The following is a 22,014-nucleotide window of genomic DNA, read 5'->3' on the forward strand; positions in this document are numbered from 1 at the left end:
CCTCCATCATCCCCAACACCTCATCCCCCTCCCACGGCATCTTCCCATGCAATTGCAGAAGGTGCGACACCTGCCCCTTTACCTCCTCCCTCCTCACCGTCCAAGGGCCCAAACACTCCTTTCAAGTGAAACAGTATTTCACTTGCACTTCCCTCAATTTAGGCTACTGCATTCACTGCTCCCATTGTGGTCTCCTCTACATCGGGGAGACCAAACGCAGGCTGAATGACTGTTTGGTGGAACACCTTCGGTCTGTCCGCAAACATTACCCAGACCTCCCTGTCACTTGCCATTTCAACACTCCACCCTGCTCTCAAGCCCACATGTCCGTCCTTGGCCTGCTGCATTGTTCCAGTGAAGCTCAACGCAAACTGGAGGAACAGCACCTCATCTTCCGACTAGGCACTTTACAGCCTTCCGGACTGAATATTGAGTTCAACAACTTCAGACCATGAACTCTCTCCTCTAACCTCACCCTTTTTTAATCCCCTTTTTTCTACCTTCATTTTTTTTATCCACTTATTTTCAGTTTTATTCATTTATCCATGGTTTTATCCCCCCCCGCTGTCCACTTCCCTTACCCCACCCCCAAAAGGGTCATGTCACATGTTCTTTCACACAATGCTACCTTGTTCTGCTATTATCATATTCTACTTTCTTCCCTTTATGCCACTATCAGCACCTATTTTAGCCCTTACCACTACCACTAACACTCCCTTTGTCCTTTTGTCCATGACATCTTTGTCAATCTCTCCTTTGACCCCACCTATCGCTGGCCTTCTATCCAGCTTCACCTGCTCTACCTGCCAACCCCCCCTTAAACAGTATAAAAAATAAGAATTAAAAAATGAAAATGAATGTTGAAAAATGGGATAAAAAAGGGGGTGAGGATGCAGGAGAGAGCTCACGGTTTTAAGTTGTTGAACTCAATGTTAAGTCTGGAAGGCTGAAAAGCAGAAATAAGGAAAATCCTTATTTTTTATCCATTTTTATTTATTTTGATTTTTATTCATTGTTTTATCCCCACCTTTTATCCCGTTTTCAATCTTTTTTCCCACCAGCATCCCCTCCCCTCCCCCCCTCCAACCCCAGCCCCACCAGGACTATCTGTCACTTGTTCATGTTGTTCTTTCCAGAGCGCTTACCCTTGTCCTGCTATTATCACATTCTGCTTTCTGACCTTAATGCCACCATCAGCACCTCCCTTAGCCAGTATCACTATCATTAACACCCCTTTGTGCTTTTGTCCATGACATCTCTGGCTATCTCTCCTTTGCCTCCACCTATCACTGGCCTTCTATCCAGCTTCACCTCCTCCACCCCCACCCCCCTCCTTAAACAGTATAAATTTTGTCACATTTTTACTCTTTCACTCTGAAGAAGAGTCATACGGTCTCAAAATGTTAACTCTGTTTTTTCTCTCCACAGCTGTTAGACCTGCTGAGTTTTTCCAGCATTTTCTGTTTTTGTTTAAAAATGTGGTTTTGTCCTCATTTTATTCCAACGCTTTTGTCTATTCATTTTGTAGGTATGGAGTTAAAAAAAAATTGTCCAACAAAGAATTATCCAGTCAGGCAGTGAATATCCAGTTGGTGCAGCAAGGTGCTGCTTCATGGAGGATGGACATTCAGGTAGCCAATGACAGTAGTGTGGAGGTGAGGCAGCTGGAGGCAAGAGCTCATGTGACCAAACCTCCACAAATAGGCCCAGGGTTGACAAGCCCCCGGCATAACCCATTGCTACTGCATCACTTCGGGGCTCAAGTGTGCAATGGCCTGCTGTGTATCGAAAATTGCATTATGCATTTTGTTCACTTAAGGTTGCCGTACACATATGTACCAACAAGAGGGAGTCTAGAAGGAGGATAAAGGAATCCATGTTTTAACAGCACGTGCAGTTCATATTCTGAATGCATCTTGGTGACTCTTACTACTTCTTCCCAAGAACTTCACAATGACGATGAAGATGGCGAGAAATGGGAAACATGTCTTTCAGGTGTGAAACTTTGGGAAGGTCTTGATCTACTTTTTGCAGACAGCATTTTAAATTGGAGATTTAGAAGGGAACACATTGAAGCTGTAGCTTGTTTGTGGACACACAAGAGGCACTGCAGCTTGGGATTAGCAACAGGACGGCCTCCACAGTGTGTACGCGACACACACACACACTAATGTCATCACACATGACAAATGAAATAAAGACCTTAGGGGTGAACAATTGGAAGATATCTTTGAGACACTCATGCCTGCGCAAAATGAGAATGATGATGACACAATCAAAAACACACCAACAACCTTTCTCACACCCAATAAAAATACAACGAATGAAACAATGTACCGATGTACTAAGCAATATGGCAAAAGAGACAGTAAAATAAAAGCAAAATTATACAAATGTTGGAAATCTGAAGTAAAAGCAAAGTACTGGAAAAACTCAGCAGGTCTGGCAGCAACTGTGGAGAGAGAAACAGAGTTAATGTTTCAAGTCCAAGACAAGTTCCAAAGCAGGGTCATATTGGACTCGAAACATTGGGCAGAGTCGTCCCAGGTTTGTATTAAGGGCAGTAGCGGGCGGGGAAAAGAACATTATACCCACTGGACGCAATGGCGGCTTTTCACGCCATATTGCCCCAAACCCGCCTCGTTAATCGTGCATTCCTGGGGAATGCACCATTTCAATGGTGGGCAGGCTCTCATTCACCCACCATGCCATCATCTTGCCACTTCCTCATGCTGGACGCCATATTTAAAGTGCAACTGTGCTTGCACCACCTCTCAGTGTTTCCAGCCCAGGACAGCAGCACAGAAGACATGGCCCTGAAAGGCAAGAAGGCTGCAGCTCCCCCCAATTCAGCGGTGCATCCCTGGGATGGCTTCTGGACACCACTGGAGCCTGCCGTGATATCCCCTACTCCTGCTCTGGCCACAGGAGGCCCATCAGCATCACCACTCCGGCTTGGGAGGCAGTGGCAGTGGGGGTCAGTGCCAACGCTGCACAGAAGTTGTTCACCAACCAGTGCAGAAAGAGGATGAATGATCTCATCCGTGCCACCAGGGTAAGGCAACCATCTCATCACTTTAACCTCTCACTCACAAGCCCATCACACATTCACTGGCATCTCACTCACTGCCAGCTCAAGGGACATCACCACTCACTCTCTCACACACACACCCTCACATCTCCATCTGGCCTCATCTTCTCTGCCCTCATCCTCTTGAGGCCACTTGCACAGATCAACATGTGCATCCACACACACCCTGGGATACCCCCCTCCCCCAGTACAGCACTCGCCCTGCAGCCTTTTCCCTTGCCTGAGGCCACTTGCCCCTCGTCTCCTGCAGCCATTGAAAAGCCACCCCCGCCTTACGGCTGGTCTGGTGGGTAGAGACCTGCCCGTGAGCGCCCCTAAAAGTGACGTGGTGCTGCCTGTGAATCCTGGCGCTGATGACAGCGAGCGCTGCCCGAAGCAAGGTGGGCAAACAGACCTCGAAGTCCCAGGCGAGTGCAGCTCACCAGGTGCATGTTGCTCATGTTCAGTTGTAAAACACGCAGCGAGTTATGGCGGGGGGATGATTCCAGTGAGCAGGGCTTGTAATGATATGCAGATGTATTACAATGAAGTTGCTGATGTGCGGCGGTGGGAGACACAGTCCGCCATTGATGGGTGGAGCAGACAATCGCGAACTGGATTCATGATGTTTTGAAACTGATTTCTGGCCTTCCCGACATATTGTCCCCTCAAACCCACCACGATGCCCGACGCCAGCGGGCACAGAAAATTTCACCCGTTAACTGTTCCTCTCTACACAAATGCTGCCAGACCTGCTGAGTTTTTCCAGCACTTCCTACTTTTATGTACACAAAACAGACAATTGATCAATATTGCACGTGATGAAGCAGCTAGCAATCAAACTTACCTTTGGTGATACTGGATATGTCAAACACGAAATCAAAAACTCAAATATCTCTCCAGTCAAATGTGCCGAAAGTGTTCTGAAATGCGATAGGACAGGAAAGCTGTCAAGAGCTGTTGAAGTCACTATTGCTTTCAGAGTCCAGCGCTACTGAAGTTCAGGTGCCAACAGTGACTACCACACTGCAAGTTCACCTCCCCTGAAGACTGTCCATCGCCCACATGCCAGGAAGCAACAACAGCCTTCTCACAAATAGTTGTGACTTGCCCAAAGGATCTTTTCACAGTGGTGATGCTTACCCACTCCAGGCAGTGTGCCCTGCTACTGGTAAACAGTACGCAGGTCGTAGAAACCTCGACCACTCGTGAATGCTGATTATCAGCAAAATCAACTACTAAGACGCATATCAGCAGAAGAGTGCCATCTATTAATACGACAAGAGGGCAAGAGAATGTAGCCAATATAGAGGTGGATGAACTGAACATACGTGAGCATTGTCCAAAAAAAAAAAATGGCATTTTTTGTAGAAGCTTTTCGTCTGGCACTTATCAGGACAATTCGCAAGAAAATACCAATGTCAGGGAATGTATGAGAAGAGAGCGCTGATTGGTTGGCATGTTGACTCTGGTAGGGTCAGTGCAATGCCAAATATGTTGTTCCCCCGACATTGGTATTTTCTTGCAAAATGTCCTGATGAGTGCAAGACGAAAAGCTTTGACAAAAAAATGTCTCTTTTTTCAGTGATGCTCAAAGTTCTGTACTACCTAATGACAATTTGAATATACTTTTGTGCTCTTGTTCACACACAGCAACCAGTCGCATGCAACGGTGACCATTGGCTGCTTGGATGTAGATGGTCTCAAGTACAGGAGCCTCTGTCAATGTCATGGGAGGCAAAACATTCAGCAAACTCCAGAACTGAGCCAGTCCCCTGCAAACCAGGAAACATGAACATTTTCCCTTAAAACAGCAACAAACCACGGGAAAATCCTCAGGAATTTTGAAATGCCAATCTCATTCAAAGCCAACAGAATGAATGTTGTAGATGAATGTTGTGAATGAATATTATGTCATACCAGCAGAACAGGACACACGCATCAGTTTCCAAACAGCAACAGACCTGCACAAGCGCAGTCACAGACACAGTTCCTGCGCGTACCAGCAGCATTCCTACATTGTCCGCTGCCACTCCACTGGTATCAGCTAACTGAAAGGAATTAAAGGCAAGCTGCATGTAGACCCTAAAAGTGCCCCTATCAATGGTAACCAAAGCCATTTTATTGTCAGGGAGCAGGCAGAGGAGGGGCTTCAGCATCTACTTCACCTTGACATAATTCAGGAATTTGGGGTTGAGCCTACCCCTTGGCTCTCAGACAAGCCCACCGGGAAGCTGAGAGTGAGAACCAGGTTAGAATCTGTGTTGATGTGCACTCACCGAACAAAGCCATAAAATGAGATAGATACTTGGCACTGACAATCCATGACAGCACAGTGAAAGTGAATGGTGCTGAAACACTTTGCTAAACTTGATGGCAATGCAGGATACCATCAACTCAAGCTTGATGAATAGAGGTGTCTTACAGTATTCTTCACTCACATTGGACATCTTCAATACAAGGACATAAGAAATAGGAGCAGGAGTAGGCCATTCAGCCCCTCGAGCCTGCTCTGTCATTCAATAAGATCATGGCTGATCTGCTTGCATTTCGATTTCCACATTCCCGTCTAACCCCGATAGCCTTTGATTCCCTTGCCTAACAAGAATCTATCTACCTCTGCCTTAAAAATATTCAATGACCCCCACCTCTGCCATCTTCTGGCAGAGAATTCCAAAGTCGCTCAACCCTCTGAGAGAAAAGGTTTCTCCCCATCTCTGTCCTAAAAGGGCAGCACCTAATTTTAAAACAGTGCCCCCTAGAGGCTCAACCTTGGAGTCAGTTCTGCAGCTGAGGTATTTCAGCACATGATTCAGTCCCACTGCAGGGACTTAAAGTAGGCTGAGCACCAGTGGTGATATTCTTATCTACAGTCACACAAGGTGAAACTGAGACACACCTACAAGAATACCTACATCTTAGAGAATGTAACCTCACTGTGAACCAAAACAAGTGCTTGTCCAATCAAAAGCAGAATCAAATTCTTCAGTGGCGCATTGAACAGTGAAGGAATGTCACCCAAGCCATGGAAAGTTGAAGCCATTGCAAGTGCTGTAGATCCTACAAATGTGCAGGGAGCCCGGAGTCTGCTGGGAACCATCATGTAGCGTAGTCACTAAATTCTTGACCTCGCTACGCTGTCTACTCCCCTACGCAATCTGACTAAAGAGACCACCAAGCGGGAGTGGAATTATGATATACAAACAGGCTGTACACCAGATGATTGCGAACCAATGCACTTGCTCTTTGTTATTCCACTGCCGAATATGCCTGCCCTGCATGGGAAAGATCTACTCATGCTAAGAAGATGGATGCCATTCTGAATGCCAACTTATCACAGGTTGTTTAAAACCAACAAACACCACAGCCTATATATCCTGGCGGGTATTGCTCCCCCTGATATAAGAAGAACGGTAGCCAGCAAGAAAGAGCGACTCCGTCAAACATCAGATGAGAGGCACCCTCTACATGGACATACACCTACACCCAGCCGCCTAAATTCAAGGAAGAGCTTCATGAACAGTGTTATTCCATTACAATCCACCCCATCTGAAGCCCGCATCATCTTGTGGAGAAACCAGCTCGCCAGTCTCGAACAATCCCAGTGATGGAAATTCTACTGGATGAAAGCCTTCCCCCAGGAGCTAATTGCAACTGGGCAATCTGGAAGTGCCTTAACAGACTTAGGACTGGTGTAGGTCGTTCAAAGGTGTCACTAAGAAAATGGGGATATAAAACCAGCCCGACCGCTTGTGAATGTGGAACTGAGCCACAGACTATGCAACATCTCCTGCAATGTCTATTGCTAGAGGAACCCTGCACTGTTGAATTCAACAACAAGGCGCAAAAATGAGTCCAGTTCTGGCTGGGCCATGTATAGACTGTCCGTGGACACGATAAGACGATGACCAGATGATGGGTGTCAGCAAGTTGCACAAATGCTTCTTTCGGCCCTGAAAAAACACCACCTAGCTAGTTGTGGATGCCATTCCGGTTGGCTTAGGTGCAGCTCTCATGCAGAAAGACAATGCAAGGAACCCATCAACTGTTGGGGTGGCAAGCAGATCGCTAACACTCGTAGAGCACCATTATTCACAGAGGGAAGCGCTCTCAATCATATGAGAAACCTTACACTTTCATCTCTATTTGTATGCGAGTTTGAAGCAACAACTAATTATTGACGTAAAAACAAAACACTGCAGGTACTGGAAGTCTGGAACAAAAACAGAAAACGCTGGAAAATCTCAGCAGGTCTAAGAGCATCTGTGGAGAGAAAGACAGAGTTAACGTTTTGAGTTCTTATAAGTCTTCTTCAGAGGAGCTCTTCAGAGCTCTGAAGAAGAGTCATGCAGACTCAAAACATAAACTCTGTCTCCCTCTCTACAGATGCTGTTAGACCTGCTGAGTTTTTCCAGCATTTTCTGTTTTTGAATCAATTATTGACCATTAGTAAGCTTGTTCAACAATCCTCATAGCAAACCACCTACTCAAATAGAATGTTGGATACTCAAACCACAAGAGTACAAGTTCCATGTTATGTATCAGCCAGGCAACTCAACCCAGTGGAACATCTTTCACAATATCCTTTGACAACAGTCAGCTCTACTAGCCCTGAGGAAAAGGTTGCCGGATAACATCTTAACTCCATAAGCCTAAACGTGGTGCCAAAGTTGTTAAAACTAGATGACATCAAAGTGGCAACAAAACAAGAAGAGGCATTACAACGACGTGTGAAGGTTTTGAAATCACAAACCTGGAAAGACATGATTCATACAAACAAAGTCACTCACCCACTACAGTGTTCAAGATGAGCTCACTGTTACAGCTCATCATCTTGTGTTACGCAACAACTGTGGTGTCATTCCACAAGCATTGAGGAAATGTGTTGTCGATATAGCACATGAAGATCACCAGGAAAGTCTCAAAAACCAAACAACTCCTTAAGGAAAAGGTATGGTTGCCAGGAATCGACCGCATGATTGAACACAAAAAAATCAGTGTTTTGCCATGTCAAGCAGCCACAATGTCAAACCTTTGTGATCCTCTCACAGTATCTGAACTACCTCCAGGACCACGGGTTGAGGTTGGTGTTGACTTTGCAGATTTGCACACTGGTGAACACCTGCTTGTTGTCACAGCAGATTCCCAGTCGCGGAAATCGTTCTATTTCAAGGAAAGCAGTCATCCTGAAGCTGGACCACATTTTTGCTTTGTTTGGGATCCCTCAAATGGTGAGAGGTGACAATGGACCCCTATTCAACGGCGATGAATTCAGCAAACTTGTGAATGATTTGGGCTTCACTCATCAAAAAACTCACATCCTGTTGGTCAAGAGCTAATGGGAAAGCCGAGGGATTCGTGTACACCTTGGAAAAAGTGATTCATACAGATACAGCTGAGACCAAGTGATAGAAACATAGAAACTAGGAGTAGGCCATTCGGCCCTTCGAGCCTGCTCCGCCATTCATTATGATCATGGCTGATCATCCAACTCAATAGCCTGCTCCCGCTTTCTCCCCATATCCTTTGGTCCCTTTCGCCCCAAGAGCTATATCTAACTCCTTCTTGAAAACATACAATGTTTTGGTCTCAACTACTTTCTGTGGTAACGAATTCCACAGGCTCACCACTCTCTGGGTGAAGAAATTTCTCCTCATCTCAGTCCTAAATGGTCTACCCCACATCCTCAGACGGTGACCCCTGATCCTGGACTCCCCCACCATCGGGAACATCCTTCCTGCATCTACCCTGTCTAGTCCTGTTAGAATTTTATAGGTTTCCATTAGATCCCCCCTTCATTCTTCTGAACTCCAGTTTATATAATCCTAACCGACTCAATCTCTCCTCATATGTCAGTCCCACTATCCCAGGAATCAGTCAGGTAAACCTTCGCTGCACTCCCTCTATAGCAAGAACATCCTTCCTCAGATAAGGAGGCCAAAACTACACACAATATTCCAGATGTGGTCTCACCAAGGCCCTGTACAATTGCAGCAAGACATCCCTGTTCCTGCACTCGAATCCTCTCGCTATGAAGGCCAACATCCTATTTGTCTTCTTTACCGCCTGCTGCACCTGCAACGCTTACCTTCAGCGACTGGTCATGGAAGCAGGAGCTGTGCTTTCTTATCAACCACGAACGACTCGTCACTCGAATACTGGAAAGCCTCAAGCTACATCATCTTTGCACACCCTTGGTGCACAAGCCTTCCTGAGCTACACCGTGGAGCTGATGATCAACATGTACACAAACACAATCGAGAACAGAAGGATCCACATGAGAGTAAATGCAGAGCAAGACATAATGCTATAGCGCTAAAGCCAGGTGATAAAGTGCTTGTGAAATGTGAGGGCCATGTTGGTAAAAAATATCATCTTCTGACATGCTGCCATTTGTTTTGATTAACACAAAAGAGTCAATGATTACTGCTAAGTGCAGTTTGCAGATTATTACACGAAGTGTGTCATCCTTCAAAACACCATTCGTAAGCATCGATTCCCATTCAGACATTGACATCTTAACTGAGACCATACCCGAGGTTAAATGATATCCTACATGAGAGAGGAAACATCCACCATACTTAAGCGATTATGTTAAAAACTGAACTATTTTCAGTTGCTGAACAAATCTTTCATCTCATTTATATGACTGAGTGCATTATTAAATTAATACAAACATTTACATATGTAATAGTGTCACTGGTGAAGTTAAACATTCAAATTATGTTTAAGTTTATTGTTTACACTTTTGAAAACAAACCATTGAAATACGCTAAGAATCTCATTTCTTAAGAAGGGAGGGATGTAGTGTATTGAAAATTGCATCGTGCATTTTGTCCACTGAAGGCTATCATACACATATGTACCAGCAGAGGGAGTCTAGAAGGAGAACGAAGGAATCCATGTTTTCACAGCACATGCAGTCCTGATTCTGAATGCATCTGCTGAATATCACTGTTTCTTCCCAAGATGGAAAATAGTTAAGGTCAGACAGCTCCCGGATGCAGGAACAAGAAGCTCTTCCATAATAATGATACCTCAGAGTTAGACGCCACTCACATTAAGGATGCCAATCTTCCAAGAATTCCCTGGACTCTCTAGGAATTGAAGAGTAGCCACTGCTGCGAGCGATACCAGGGAGGGAAATCACAGGGCTCATTAAAATAAAATGTTTTTCTCCATTGTCTTTGAATTTATTAGTTAAAAGAACATCAGAGATGGTGACAAAAAAGGAAGGGTGAGTGAGTGAGGCGGTTGGAAGTAAGAGGTCATGTCATGAAACCTCAAGGAACACAAGCTACTAGTGTTGGTGACCGTAGATTCACCAGAAAACTTGCTTAGGATCAATCTGTCCATTAAGACACCTGCAGAGAAACAACTATCGGGGCTATTCTGCACAGATACAAGTCAAGGAGACAGCGTGTGCATCTCAGAATACTTTTCCACCAAGTAGAAATGCTGTTTTTTCATATAGATATATATATATATTTAAATGTAATTTTACATACCCACAAAATGTAAACTGAACATACAACCAACCAACTTGAGATGGATGGGAAAACGAGAAAGGACCAAATTCCACAGATCACTCCACAAGAGCAAGGAACAATTGAACCGGCAGGCAGCAGACATCGGGGAGGTTCCTGCATTTGTTTTCCACCGGCCCCCACCCCATTCCCTAGGATCTGCTCTAGTCTGTGCTCGACTCAATTTGGAGATGAAAAGCGGCGGGTGCCAGAGAATGTATTCCAGGACAGGGAGGGGCTTAGCCTCTTCCTTCACATGCACAGAACTAGTCCGAGGCCTGTCCCCAACACCCCTTACCCACCCCTTTCAGTTCACTGTCGTTACGATCTCAAATTAGTTCACAGCGAAACCACAGTCCATGATCTCCATGGCTTGAGGGGAAATTGGGGTGGAGGGAGGCAGAGTGGGGCAAGGGGGTGTGGGTGGTGAGGGGGTGGGGGGGGGGGGGGGGAGAAGACGGGGATGGTGGCCGATGGATTTGCTCCCAAAACCAGGCATCACGAAGGAGAAAAGACGAAGGCCGCAGGCGCCTCTCAGTTGATCCGCAACTTGGCCCCACGACGTCCCAGGGGGCTGACGGCCTCGTGCGTAAACCCGTCAAAGCCGCTCTCAGAGCAGAGGGAGCCATCGTCGGAGTTGGCCACGCCGTTGTTGATCTCTGCAACACCAGGACAAACAGGAGGTTAGTGTTGGACCAGCCCAACCCAGCACTGGGCAAAAAAGCCAAGGAGAATCCATTCAGACAATTCAAGGTTCAGTGTTCCGAGACAGAAAAGAAAGGAATGGAAGGAACATTGGAGGGGGGGGGGGGGGGGCAGTGAGAAAGGGGGGGCAGCGAGAAAGGGGGGGCAGCGAGAAAGGGGGGGCAGCGAGAAAGGGGGGGCAGCGAGAAAGGGGGGGCAGCGAGAAAGGGGGGGCAGCGAGAAAGGGGGCGATGGAAGGGAAGGGCGAAAGGTATGGAGAGTGGTAAAAACCTACATTTATAAAGCACCTTTCACAACAGTAGGATGTCCTAAAGCACTTTAACAGCAATTAAATACCTTTGCAGTGTAGTAACCAGAGGAAAGTGCAAAAACTAGATAAGTGATGAGAATTTGTTTATTTTTAAAAACACTCACTTGTTGTGATCTGGAAGACACTGCCTGAAAGGGCAGCGGAAGCAGATTCAACAGTAACTTTCAAAAAGGAATTGGATAATGCTTAAAAATGTTAGCAGGCAGGTGGGGGGTTGGTGGTGCTGTTAGGTGGGCTGCGAGGAAATGCAGTGTGGGTACTTTCTAAGTCGGGAGTTTCTGTGCTCCAGAGGGTAGCACTCTCACCTCTGAATTAAAGTTCATTCTTTCATGTCCCAGAGACTTGAGCACAAATCAAAAACTGACATTCCCAATGCAATACCGAGGGCGTGCTGCACTGTTGGAGGTGCCGTCTTTCCAATGGGACGCGAGGCCGAGGCCTCTTCTGCCCCCTCGTGTGGATGTAAAAAGATTTCAAAGATTTTGAAAACGAGCAGGGAGTTTTCCTGTGTGTTCTGGCCAATATGCATGCCTTAATCAACTTCTTTAAAATAACAGATTACCTGGTCATTATTGCATTGCTGTTTGTGAGATCTTGCTGTGCGATTAAGGAGAGTTTTTTAGACTCAAAATTGCATAAAATCTACAGCACAGAAGCAAGACACACAAATCCTTGTGCTGGTGTTTATACTCCACAAGTCTCCCTCACTTAACTCTTCCCTCCTGCTACCATATTCACAATTCCCTTCTCCCTCACGTATACATCAAGGCTTCTCTTAAATACATCAATACTCATCTACTGATTATGGCAGAGTGTTCCACACGCTCAGCAATCGCTGGGTAAAGAAATTACTCCGAACCCACCTAACCGAGCCCCTTCCTAACTCTGCAGATCTCTACCTGGTCTCCTCTGAGCCTCCCCTTTGTTGGAGGAAGAGACCCAGATTGCTCAATCTTTCCTCTGAATCCTGGTGATATCCTTTGGCAATCTTTCCTGTACGTTCTCCAGTGCCACAACATGTTTTATTATATTACGAAGGTCAGAACTGCACATAATACCCCAAGCGTGATCCTATCCAGGATATCAGCAGAAATTCACATGAGCTTCTTGCCTTTATGATGTTTTTCTAGAAGTGAATTCCTCTCTTTAATTTACACCTTCTTATCTTATAATCTTATAAATTTCCATTGGCACAAATAATGCTTTATGCATCTATTGTCAGAATACTGCTCTTTCATCTGATAATGATTGACACCTTCTCAGGAATAAGTGATGATCTTATTCCTCCTAAAAATAAACAGCTACAAATGTTGTGAAACTGTGTTGCATTTGCTATTGATCCGTCCACTCTGTATCCTGTTTGTGTGTCTCCTTTCGGTTTTTCCCGTGTTACGTGGGTTCATCACAATGCTGGCCGATCACCTTCTTATCAACCATCATTTTGTTTGGAGTTGGTGGGTAGTGTTATAGCAAGATACCACTAACCTTCCCCATTTACCCAGGCTGGGCACCGGTACCAAAACACGCTTGACCAGGGAGAGAGTCAGAGAGAAGACCTGGTTGGACAACGCACAGGGGACAGCGAGAATACAAGGACAGAGCAGGGCTTGGGGCCTACATTTATCCAGGAGAGAGGCAGACAGCGGGCTTGGTTGGAGGGTGCACAGGGGACAGCGAGGATATAAAGAGAGCATGACATTCAGATGCACAGGGAACAGCGAGGGTATAAAGAGAGCAGAGTGTTCGGATGCACAGGGACAGCGTGGATATAAAGAGAGCACAGCGTTTGGATGCACAGGGAACAGCGAGGATATAAAAAGAGCAGAGTGTTCGGATGCACAGGGACAGCGCGGATATAAAGAGAGCACAGCGTTTGGATGCACAGGGAACAGTGATGATATAAAGAGAGCACGGGGTTCAAATGCACAGGGACAGTGAGGATATAAAGAGATCACAGCGTTTGGATGCACAGGGAACAGCGTGGATATAAAGAGAGCACAGCGATTGGATGCACAGGGAACAGTGATGATATAAAGTGAGCACGGGGTTCAAATGCACAGGGAAAGCGAGGATATAGAGAGAGCATGGTGTTCAAATGCACAGGAAACAGCGAGGATATTAAGAGAGTACGGCGTTCAGATGCACAGGGAACAGCGAGGATATAAAGAGACCACTGCGTTCAAATGCACAAACAGACAGCCGGGATATAAAGAGAGCACGGCGTTCGGATGCACAGGGAACAGTGAGGATATAAAGAGAGAGCACAGTGTTTGGATGCACAGGGAACAGCGAGGATATAAAGAGACCACGGCGTTCAAATACACAGGGACAGTGAGGATATAAAAGAGAGCAAGGCGTTGGATGCACAGGGAACAGCGAGGATATAAAGAGAGCACAGCGTTCGGATGCACAAACGGACAACCAGGATATAAAGAAAGCACGGCGTTTGGATACACAAGGGACAGCGAGGATATAAAGAGACCATGGAGTTCAAATGCACAGGGAACAGCAAGGATATAAAGAGAGCAGAGTGTTCGGATGCACAGGGAACAGAGAGGTTATAAAGGGAGCATGGAGTTCAAATGCAAAAGGAACAGCGAGGATATAAACAGAGAGCAGAGCGTTCGGATGCACAGGGACAATGAGGATATAAAGAGAGCACAGCGTTCGGATGCACAGGGACAATGAGGATATAAAGAGAGCACAGCGTTCGGATGCACAGGGAAGAAGCGAGGATATAAAGAGAGAGCACGGTGTTTGGGTGCACAGGGACAGCGAGAGTATAAAGAGAGCACAGCGTTCGGGTGCACAGGGAGCAGCGAGGAGATGAAGAGAGCACAGCGTTCGGATGCACAGGGAACAGTAAGGATATAAAGAGAGAGCACAGCGTTCGGATGCACAGGGAACAGCGAGGATATAAAGAGAGCACCGCATTCGGATGCAAAGTATACAGCGAGGGTATTGAGAGAGCATGGTGTTCAAATGCAAATTATACAGCGAGGGTATAGAGAGAGCACGGCGTTCGGATGCAAAGGGAATAGTAAGGATATAAAGAGAGAGCACAGCATTCGGATGCACAGGGAACAGCGAGGATATAAAGAGAGCACGGCATTCGGATGCACAGGGAACAGTGAGGGTATAAAGAGAGCACGGCATTCGGATGCACAGGGAACAGTGAGGATATAAAGAGAGCACAGCATTCGGATGCACAGGGAACAGCGAGTGTACAAAGAGAGCATGGCATTCGGATGCACAGAGAACAGCGAGGGCATAAAGAGAGCACGGCATTCGGATGCACAGGAACAGCGAGGATATAAAGAGAGCACGGCATTCGGATGCACTGGGACAGCGAGGATATAAAGAGAGCACGGTGTTTAAATGCACAGGGAGAGTGATGATATAAAGAGAGCACGATGTTCAAATGCACAGGGAACAGCGAGGATATAAAGAGAGCACAGCGTTCAAATGCACAAACGGACAGCGAGGATATAAAGAGAGCACTGCGTTCGGATGCATAGGGACAGCGAGGATATAAAGAGAGAGCATGGCGTTCGGATGCACAGGGACAGCGAGGATAAAAAGAGAGCAGGGCGTTGGATGCACAGGGAATAGCGAGGATATAAAGAGAGGACAGCGTTCAAACGCACAAACAGACAGCTGGGATATAAAGTGAGCACGGCGTTCGGATACACAAGGGACAGTGAGGATATAAAGAGAGCACAGCGTTCAAATGCACAGGGAACAGTGAGGATATATAGAGAGAGCACAGTGTTCGGATGCACAGGGAACAACGAGGATATAACGAGAGCAGAGCGTTCAAATACACAGGGACAGCGAGGATATAAAGAGAGCACAGCGTTCAAATGCACAGGGAACAGCGAGGATATAAAGAGACAGCACAGTGTTCGGATGCACAGGGACAGCGAGGGTATAAAGAGAGCACGGCGTTCGGGTGCACAGGGAGCAGCAAGGATATGAAGAGAGCACAGCGTTCAGATGCACAGGGAACAGTAAGGATATAAAGAGAGAGCACAGCGTTCGGATGCACAGGGAACAGCGAGGATATAAAGAGAGCACAGCGTTCAAATGCACAGGGAACAGCGAGGGTATAAAGAGAGCACAGCGTTCGGATGCAAAGTATACAGCGAGGGTATCGAGAGAGCATGGTGTTCAAATGCAAAGTATACAGCGAGGGTATAGAGAGAGCACGGCGCTCGCTTACACAGGGAACAACGAGGATATAAAGAGAGAGCAAGGTGTTCGGATGCACAGGGACTGCGAGGATATAAAGAGAGCACAGCGTTCGGATTCTCAGGGACAGCTAGGATATAAAGAGAGAGCAAGGTGTTCGGATGCACAGGGAACAGCGAGGACATAAAGAGAGCACAGTGTTCGGATGCAAAGTATACAGCGAGGGCATAGAGAGAGCACGGCGTTCGGTTACATAGGGAACAACAAGGATATAAAGAGAACCGCGTTCAGATGCACAGGGACAGGGAGGATATAAAGAGAGCACAGCGTTCAAATGCACAGGGACAGCGAGGATATAAAGAGAGAGCAAGGTGTTCAGATACACAGGGAACAGCGAGGATATAAAGAGAGAGCACAGCGTTCGGATGCACAGGGAACAGCGAGGATATAAAGAGAGCACAGCGTTCAAATGCAAACGGAACAGCGAGGATATAAACAGAGAGCACAGCGTCCGGATGCACAGAGAACAGTGAGGATATAAAGAGAGAGCACAGTGTTCGGATGCACAGGGAACAGCGAGGATATCAAGAGAGAGCAAGGCGTTCGGATGCACAGGGACATTGCGGATACAAAGAGAGCACAGCGTTCGGATGCACAGGGAAGAGTGAGGATATAAAGAAAGCACGGTGTTCGGATACACAGAGAATAGTGAGGATATAAAGAGAGAGCACAGTGTTCGGATGCACAGGGAATAGCGAGGATATAAAGAGAGAGCACAGTGTTCGGATGCACAGTGGACAGTAAGCATATAAAGAGAAAGCACAGCACTGAGATGCACAGGGAACAGCGAGGATATAAAGAAAGTACGGCGTGTGGATGCACAGGGAACAGCGAGGATATAAAGAGAGCACAGCGTTCGGTTACACAGGGAACAACGAGGATATGAAGGGAGCACAGCGTTCGGATGCACAGGGAAACAGGGAGGATATAAACAGAGCACGTTGTTTGGATGCACAGGGAACAGCGAGGATATAAAGAGAGCATGGCATTCGGATGCACAGAGAACAGCGAGGGTATAAAGAGAGCACGGCATTCGGATGCACAGGGACATCGAGGATATAAAGAGAGAACGGCATTCGGATGCACTGGGACAGCGAGGATATAAAGAGAGCACGGTGTTCGAATGCACAGGAGACATTGAGGATATAAAGAGGGAGTAAGGCGTTCAGATGCACAGAGAACAGTGAGGATATGAAGAGGGACCACAGCATTCGGATGCACAGGGAACAGTGAGGTTATAAAGAGAGCAGAGTGTTTGGATGCACAGGGACAGCGTGGATATAAAGAGAGCAGAGTGTTCGGATGCACAGGGACAGCAAGGATATAAAGGGAGCACAGCGTTTGGATGCACAGGGAACAGCGAGGATATAGAGAGCACAGCGTTCGGATGCACAGGGAACAGTGATGATATAAAGAGAGCACGGTGTTCAAATGCACAGGGACAGTGAGGGTATAAAGAGAGCACGGTGTTTAAATGCACAGGGACAGTGAAGATATAAAGAAAGCACAATGTTCAAATGCACAGGGAACAGCGAGGATATAAAGAGAGCACAGCGTTCAAATGCACAAACGGACAGCGAGGATATAAAGAGAGCACAGCGTTCGGATGCACAGGGACAGGGAGGATATAAAGAGAGAGCACAGCGTTCAAATGCACAGGGAACAGTGAGGATATAAAAGAGAGAGTGCAGCGTTGGATGCACAGGGAACAGCGAGGATATAAAGAGAGCACAGCGTTCAAATACACAGGGACAGTGAGGATATAGAGAGACCATGGCGTTCGGATACACAGGGGAAAAGCAAGGATATTAAGAGAGCACAGCGCTCGGATGCACAGGGAGAGCGAGGATATAAAGAGAGAGCACGGTGTTCAAATGCACAAGGAACAGGGAGGGTATAAACAGAGCACGTTGTTCGGATGCACAGGGATAGCGATGATATAAAGAGAGCACAGCGTTCGGATGCACAAGGACAGCGAGGATATAAAGAGAGCAGAGCGTTCAGATGCACAGGGAACAGTGAGGATATAAAGAGAGCACAGCGTTCAGATGCACAGAGAACAGTGAGGTTATAAAGAGAGCACGGCGTTCGGATGCACAGGGACAGCAAGAATATAATGAGACCACGGCGTTCGGATGCACAGGGACAGCAAGAATATAATGAGACCACGGCGTTCGGATGCACAGGGACAGTGAGGATATAAAGAGGGACCACAGCATTCGGATTCATAGGGAACAGCAAGGATATAAAGAGAGAACGGTGTTCAGATGCACAGAGAACAGTGAGGATATGAAGAGAGCACAGTGTTCAGATGCACAGTGGACAGTGAGCATATAAAGAGAAAGCACAGCATTCAGATGCAGAGGGACAGCGAGGATATAAAGAGAGAGCACAGCATTCGGCACCTACATTTACCCAGGAGAGAGGCAGACAGCGGGCTTGCTTGGAGGATACACAGTGGACAGCGAGAATATAAAGAGAGAGCACGGCGTTCGGATGCACAGGGAACAGCGAGGATATAAAGACAGACCACGGCGTTCGGATGCACAGGGAACAGCGAGGATATAAAGAGAGACCACGGCGTTCGGATGCACAGGGAACAGCGAGGATATAAAGAGAGCACAGCGTTCGGATGCAAAGGGACAGCGAGGATATAAAGAGAGTACAGCGTTCAGATGCACAGGGACAGCGAGGATATAAAGGGAGCACAGCATTCAAATGCACAGGAACAGCGAGGATATAAAGAGATAGCACAGTGTTCGGATGCACAGGGACAGCGAGGGTATAAAGAGAGCACAGCGTTCAGATGCACAGGGAACAGTAAGGATATAAAGAGAGAGCACAGCATTCGGATGCACAGGGAACAGCGAGGATATAAAGAGAGCACAGCGTTCAAATGCACAGGGAACAGCGAGGGTATAAAGAGAGCACAGCGTTTGGATGCAAAGTATACAGCGAGGGTATTGAGAGAGCATGGTGTTCAAATGCAAAGTATACAGCGAGGGTATAGAGAGAGCACGGCGTTCGCTTACACAGGGAACAACGAGGATATAAAGAGAGAGCAAGGTGTTCGAATGCACAGGGACTGCGAGGATATAAAGAGAGCACAGCGTTCGGATTCTCAGGGACAGCTAGGATATAAAGAGAGAGCAAGGTGTTCGGATGCACAGGGAACAGCGAGGACATAAAGAGAGCACAGTGTTCGGATGCAAAGTATACAGCGAGGGCATAGAGAGGGCACGGCGTTCGGTTACATAGGGAACAACGAGGATATAAAGAGAGAGCAAGGTGTTCAGATACACAGGGAACAGCGAGGATATAAAGAGAGAGCACAGGGTTCGGATGCACAGGGAACAGCGAGGATATAAAGAGAGCACAGCGTTCAAATGCAAACGGAACAGCGAGGATATAAACAGAGAGCACAGCGTTCGGATGCACAGAGAACAGTGAGGATATAAAGAGAGAGCAGTGTTCGGATGCACAGGGAACAGCGAGGATATAAAGAGAGCACAGCGTTTGGATGCACAGGGACAGGGAGGATATAAAGAGAGCACAGCGTTCAGATGTACAGGGACAGCGAGGATATAAACAGAGCGCACAGCGTTCGGATGCACAGGGACATCGAGGATATAAAGAGAGCAAGGTGTTCGAATGCACAGGGAACAGCGAGGATATAAAGAGAGCATGGCATTCGGATGCACAGAGAACAGTGAGGATATAAAGAGAGAATGGCATTCGGATGCACTGGGACAGCGAGGATATAAAGAGAGCACGGTGTTCGAATGCACAGGAGACATTGAGGATATAAAGAGGGAGTACGGCGTTCAGATGCACAGAGAACAGTGAGGATATGAAGAGGGACCACAGCATTTGGATGCACAGGGAACAGCGAGGATATAGAGAGCACAGCGTTCGGATGCACAGGGAACAGTGATGATATAAAGAGAGCACAGTGTTCAAATGCACAGGGACAGTGAGGGTATAAAGAGAGCACGGTGTTTAAATGCACAGGGACAGTGAAGATATAAAGAGAGCACAGCGTTCAAATGCACAAACGGACAGCGAGGATATAAAGAGAGCACAGCGTTCGGATGCACAGGGACAGGGAGGATATAAAGAGAGAGCACAGCATTCAAATGCACAGGGAACAGTGAGGATATAAAGAGAGAGCGCAGCGTTGGATGCACAGGGAACAGCGAGGATATAAAGAGAGCACAGCGTTCAAATACACAGGGACAGTGAGGATATAGAGAGACCATGGCGTTCGGATACACAGGGGAAAAGCGAGGATATTAAGAGAGCACAGCGTTCGGATGCACAGGGAGAGCGAGGATATAAAGAGAGAGCATGGTGTTCAAATGCACAAGGAACAGGGAGGGTATAAACAGAGCACGTTGTTCGGATGCACAGGGATAGCGATGATATAAAGAGAGCACAGCGTTCAGATGCACAGGGACAGCGAGGATATAAAGAGGGACCACAGCGTTCGAATACACAGGAGACATTGAGGATATAAAGAGAGCACGGTGTTCAAATGCACAGCGGACAGTGAGGATATAAAGAGAGCATGGTGTTCAAATGCACAGGGGACAGCGAGGATATAAAGAGAGCACAGCGTTCAGATGCACAGAGAACAGTGAGGTTATAAAAAGAGCACGGCGTTCGGATGCACAGGGACAGCAAGGATATAATGAGAGCACGGCGTTCGGATGCACAGGGACAGTGAGGATATAAAGAGGGACCACAGCATTCGGATTCACAGGAAACAGCGAGGATATAAAGAGAGAACAGTGTTCAGATGCACAGAGAACAGTGAGGATATGAAGAGAGCACAGCGTTCAGATGTACAGTGGACAGTGAGCATATAAAGAGAAAGCACAGGATTCAGATGCAGAGGGACAGCGAGGATATAAAGAGAGAGCACAGCATTCGGCACCTACATTTACCGAGGAGAGAGGCAGACAGCGGGCTTGGTTGGAGGATGCACAGTGGACAGCGAGAATATAAAGAGAGAGCACGGCATTCGGATGCACAGGGAACAGCGAGGATATAAAGAGGGACCACGGCGTTCGGATGCACAGGGAACAGGGAGGATACAAAGAGAGCACAGCATTCAGATGCACACAGACCAGTGAGGATATAAAGAGAGCACAGCGTTGAGATGCACAAATGGACATTGAGAATATAAAGAGAGAGCAAGGCGTTCAGATGAACAAACGGACAGCGAGGATATAAAGAGAGCACAGCGTTCGGATGCACAGTGGACAGTGAGGATATAAAGAGAGAGCACAGCGTTCAGATGCACAGAGAACAGTGAGGTTATAAAGAGTGCACAGCGTTCGGATGCACAGGAAACAGTGAGGATATAAAGAGAGCACAGCGAGGATATAAAGAGAGCACGGCGTTCAAATGCACAAGGAACAGGGAGGATATAAACAGAGCACGTTGTTCGGATGCACAGGGACAGCGAGGATATAAAGAGAGAGCACAGCGTTCAGATGCACAGAGAACAGTGAGGATATGAAGAGGGACCACAGCATTCGGATGCACAGGGAACAGTGAGGTTATAAAGAGAGCAGAGTGTTTGGATGCACAGGGACAGCGTGGATATAAAGAGAGCAGAGTGTTCGGATGCACAGGGACAGCAAGGATATAAAGGGAGCACAGCGTTTGGATGCACAGGGAACAGCGAGGATATAGAGAGCACAGCGTTCGGATGCACAGGGAACAGTGATGATATAAAGAGAGCACGGTGTTCAAATGCACAGGGACAGTGAGGGTATAAAGAGAGCACGGTGTTTAAATGCACAGGGACAGTGAAGATATAAAGAGAGCACAATGTTCAAATGCACAGGGAACAGCAAGGATATAAAGAGAGCACAGCGTTCAAATGCACAAACGGACAGCGAGGATATAAAGAGAGCACAGCGTTCGGATGCACAGGGACAGGGAGGATATAAAGAGAGAGCACAGCGTTCAAATGCACAGGGAACAGTGAGGATATAAAGAGAGAGCGCAGCGTTGGATGCACAGGGAACAGTGAGGATATAAAGAGAGCACAGCGTTCAAATACACAGGGACAGTGAGGATATAGAGAGACCATGGCGTTCGGATACACAGGGGAAAAGCGAGGATATAAAGAGAGCACAGCG

At 47.0% G+C, this 22,014-nt stretch overlaps 1 protein-coding gene across 2 annotated transcripts in view; it reads right to left on the reverse strand.

The window, feature by feature from the left end:
* Window positions 1-11,024: 11,024 nt before the first annotated feature.
* Window positions 11,025-22,014, reverse strand: part of LOC121283776 (glycerophosphodiester phosphodiesterase domain-containing protein 5-like) — a 317,012-nt gene continuing 306,022 nt past the window's right edge. For both annotated transcript variants that reach the window (XM_041198484.1, XM_041198485.1), the window contains exon 16: window positions 11,025-11,255. In XM_041198484.1, the coding sequence (XP_041054418.1) occupies window positions 11,131-11,255 (125 nt within the window). In that variant the 3' untranslated portion in view covers window positions 11,025-11,130. The remainder of the gene's footprint in view (window positions 11,256-22,014) is intronic.

Source organism: Carcharodon carcharias, chromosome 11, assembly GCF_017639515.1.
Source record: "Carcharodon carcharias isolate sCarCar2 chromosome 11, sCarCar2.pri, whole genome shotgun sequence".
NCBI classification, from domain to species: Eukaryota; Metazoa; Chordata; class Chondrichthyes; order Lamniformes; family Lamnidae; genus Carcharodon; species Carcharodon carcharias.